Here is a 3,511-nt window from a genome sequence, read left to right as displayed (position 1 = left end):
TGCACCTAATCCAGAGGTGGCATTCAGCAGGTTCTGACCAGTTCTAGAGAACCGGTAGTGGAAATTTTGAGTAATTCGGGGAACCGGTAAATACCACCTCTGACTGGCCCCACCTCCCATCTATTTCTGCCTCCCGAGTCCCAGATGATTGGGAGGGAATGCAGTAACCTTCCCCTGCTATGCCCACCAAGCCACACCCACGGAACCGGTAGTAAAAAAAATTGAATCCCTCATCTGACCTAATCCCAGTATAAACATCCTCTAGTCCTTGTTGATTGCTTTGTGCTACCACATTCCATGATTCTAATAACATTTAAGGTGCTTGGACTTCAGTCCCCAGAATTCCCTAGCCAGCATGGAGATACATCAGCCTGCTTCCTTCCACTTTAGAATTTGGTAAAGACCCTTTTTATTTTTTAAAAAAATGGGACTTCAATACCTGAGTATGACATATACTCATATGAAGATGACATTACATATGAAATAACGTTAAGCCACCCATAGCTGCATTGGTGTTAAAGTGACACCAACTGATGGTACTTTCGGGGTAAAGAGTCTGCCATATTTCTTTTCCCATGTTGGTGGTGCCACAGGTCGGTCAGTCTTTGAGTCGGTCAAAAGAAGCCTGTCATTTGTTGGTTACTGAAGGCTGGTATTTCACGTGTTTCCTTTCTTCAAGTCCAGGCCACTTTTTGGGGGAAGAAAAATGGGGCACAGCTACCAGCTGCATTTCTGTGGCTGCCAGCCATCTAATTAATTTGGCTCGTCTGTAGGACTTCTTCTTTGCCATCTGTTGAGAAGACTTGTTTTGAGTGCTGAGTGGTGGAATCAATTTTTGAGAAGCTTGCTCAAGAGTGCAAGTCTAGCACTCTGTCAAGAGTGCTAAATTTACTCAAAGCATGTCTGCCAGTTGAGTGGGCTGGGGGACATTTCTATGTAAGTGTTCTCTAGAGAATTGTTCAATGGCTTAGGAAGTATCAACTTTTCACCAATGGCTAATCCCATTAGTCATCTGTCAAGCCTACCCACCAGTCATAACAATGCTACAATTGGATGGGTTGCCACCAGTTGGTAACTTCCTGAATAGAAGGTACCAATGTGTCTGGGGGCGCCCGTGGAAGCCCAAATGCTCTGCCAGTGAAAACAAGCTCCCAAGCTCTATTTCCGGATGTGAAGGCCTCCTGCAACCCTCGCCAGCAAAAATGGAGCTCTGGCAAAGGCCCTGTGGGCCGGTCCTTTGCTGTCTCCAGGGCAGCCCCACGGGTCAGATCTAAGCACCCCACGGGTCAGATCCAGGCCTTGAGTTCGGCACCCCTGATCCACTCCATCTCACTCTGCATGGCACGACAAAACCGCGCTGGTCAAAAGCGCGGCGATAAAATCGCGGCGCTAAAGCCGCGATGTCATCACTGCGCGTCATCACCGCCGCGGTAACAGAAGGGCGCTTTAAAACGGCGCCGCGGCAGAAAGCCGACTTCAATTAAGGTAAGCGTTAGGATTAGGTTTAGGGGTTTATTTTAGGGTTAGGTTTAGGGTTAGGTTTAGGGTTAGGGTTAGTGTTAGGTTTAGCGTTAGGGTTAGGTTTAGGGTTAGGTTTAGTGTTAGGTTTAGGGTTAGGGTTAGGGTTAGGTTTAGGGTACTGAGTGCTTGGGAATGCGCGATTTTGCCCTCCGTGATTATGTCATCGCGGTAGGGTCGCGTTTTTAGAACGGCGCGAATTAGTCTTCGCGCTTATGTCTCTGTGCAGAAGGGCTTCGCGGATTTGTGGTGGAACCCTCACTCTGATCTCAGAAAAAAAAATGCACAGCGCTCTTAAGTAAGATCTCCTCTGGCAATGTTTAGTTAATGCCAGCTAGGTCAGCAATTCCTGCCTTGAGAGAAGAGCTGAATGAGGGGTCATCGTGAGTGGCCTTTCTGTTTCCTTTCTGTCTTCTTCCGTCTGGTCTCTGGCCATCTGGGCAGCCTGCTTGTAGCTGGCTTCCAGGGCCTGAACAATGCAGGACACAACCCAGATGAAGCAACAAACGGAGGTCCACGTTATCTGAATCAGGATGTTCTCCAGATTCCAGTAGCAGCTTTTCAGTAGTGAAATCCTCTGGGTAAGCTGCTTTTCCAGGACCTGGCAAGCAAAAACAGGCAAGAACATGTCAGGAGGGTTGGGAGGAATGGCTTGAATGGTGGAGTTTTGGAAAGGGGAAAGGCCCAAGGACTCTCCGCACCACCACTCCACATTACCCCATCACCCTAGGGGACTCCATTAGCTGGGTTCAGACAATCTTCTTCCCCTTGAATAGCTTTCAAAAGTGACTCAATACATTGATGGAGGGCAGGTAAATTGAAGCCTATCATTATGAGCCACGGGGGGCGCAGTGGTTAGAGTGCAGTACTGCAGGCTACTTCTGCTGACTGCCAGCTGCCTGCAATTTGGGCAGTTCAAATCTCACCAGGCTCAAGGCTTGACTCAGCCTTCCATCCTTCCGAGGTGGGGAAAATGAGGACCCAGATTGTTGGGGGCAATAGGCTGACTCTCTGTAAACCGCTTAGAGAGGGCTGTAAAAGCACTGTAAAGAGGTATATACGTAAGTCTAAGTGCTATCAGGCTTGACACTGTGCCCAAATCTGCACTTTCCAGCTTTTGATTGCTTCTGCGCCCTATCAGAAGGACTTTTACCACTCTGTGTCTCTCACCAGCCTTCGCAGAAATGATCTCCAGCCGTATTCCTTGGCTCCATTGTGAATTTGCCAGGCCAACAGCAGGAGCATCATGGAGGCTAGGAGGACATTTTGTGCCCAACAGAAGAAGAAGTCTATAGTTAGCTCCAAGGAAGCTTGGATCCAGCACAGAAGATCCCACTGAATCTGCTTCAGACATAAATACCAACTCAGAATCCCCTCTTGCAGTGAGACAAGGTGCAGGTACAGAGTTCTCAGCCCCCCTCGAACTGCACCCTGTAGGTTTTTCCCCAGTGTTGGAAGCGAGGATCCTGGCTCAGGAAATTTGCTAGAAGGACGTGTCTTGGGCTCCATGGGGAAGCAATGCTTGACAAGAGATGGCACTGAGAGCACACAACACTCTTCAGAGATCTGTGAAGGAAGACAGCCACATACTGTCAGGTTCTTCCTCTTAACCAAGATAAATGCTATGCTAAACTAAATATCCTTTTGTTCTTTTTGCTATCCTGTTTAATCTATCAACTAAGCATTTATTCCTTCCTCCCCTTAGCATAGGGCAGTGGTTCCCAAACTTGGCAACTTTAAGACTTGTGGACTTCAACTCTCAGAATTCTCCAGCCAGCTGGAGAGCTAGCTGGAGAATTCTGAGAGTTGAAGTCCACAAGTCTTAAAGTTGCCAAGTTTGGGAACCACTGGCATAGGGAAATCAACCTCAAGGCCCATGGGCCGAATCCGGCCTGCGGGGTGCTTGGATCTGGCCCACGAGGCCATCCTGAAAATAGTGAAGTACCGGCCCATGGCTGCCTCTGCCAGTGGGTTGCAGGACACCGTCACAGCT

The 3,511-nt window shown here is 48.6% G+C and overlaps 1 protein-coding gene across 1 annotated transcript; it reads right to left on the bottom strand.

The window, feature by feature from the left end:
• Positions 1-1,847: 1,847 nt before the first annotated feature.
• Positions 1,848-3,042, bottom strand: LOC148044875 (transmembrane protein 270-like). Its single transcript, XM_087719081.1, has 2 exons — positions 2,689-3,042; positions 1,848-2,119 (listed from the first exon to the last, which is right to left on the bottom strand). The coding sequence occupies exons 1-2, from the start codon at positions 3,025-3,027 to the stop codon at positions 1,853-1,855; spliced, it is 606 nt and encodes a 201-aa protein (XP_087575207.1). The 5' UTR covers positions 3,028-3,042; the 3' UTR covers positions 1,848-1,852.
• Between the last annotated feature and the right edge of the window lie 469 nt (positions 3,043-3,511).

This window comes from Thamnophis sirtalis, unplaced genomic scaffold, assembly GCF_051295495.1.
Source record: "Thamnophis sirtalis isolate CommonGarterSnake01/CBP01778 unplaced genomic scaffold, rThaSir2_p1.2 scaffold_6, whole genome shotgun sequence".
Taxonomy (NCBI): Eukaryota; Metazoa; Chordata; class Lepidosauria; order Squamata; family Natricidae; genus Thamnophis; species Thamnophis sirtalis.
This window is presented reverse-complemented; position numbering and strand designations above follow the sequence as displayed.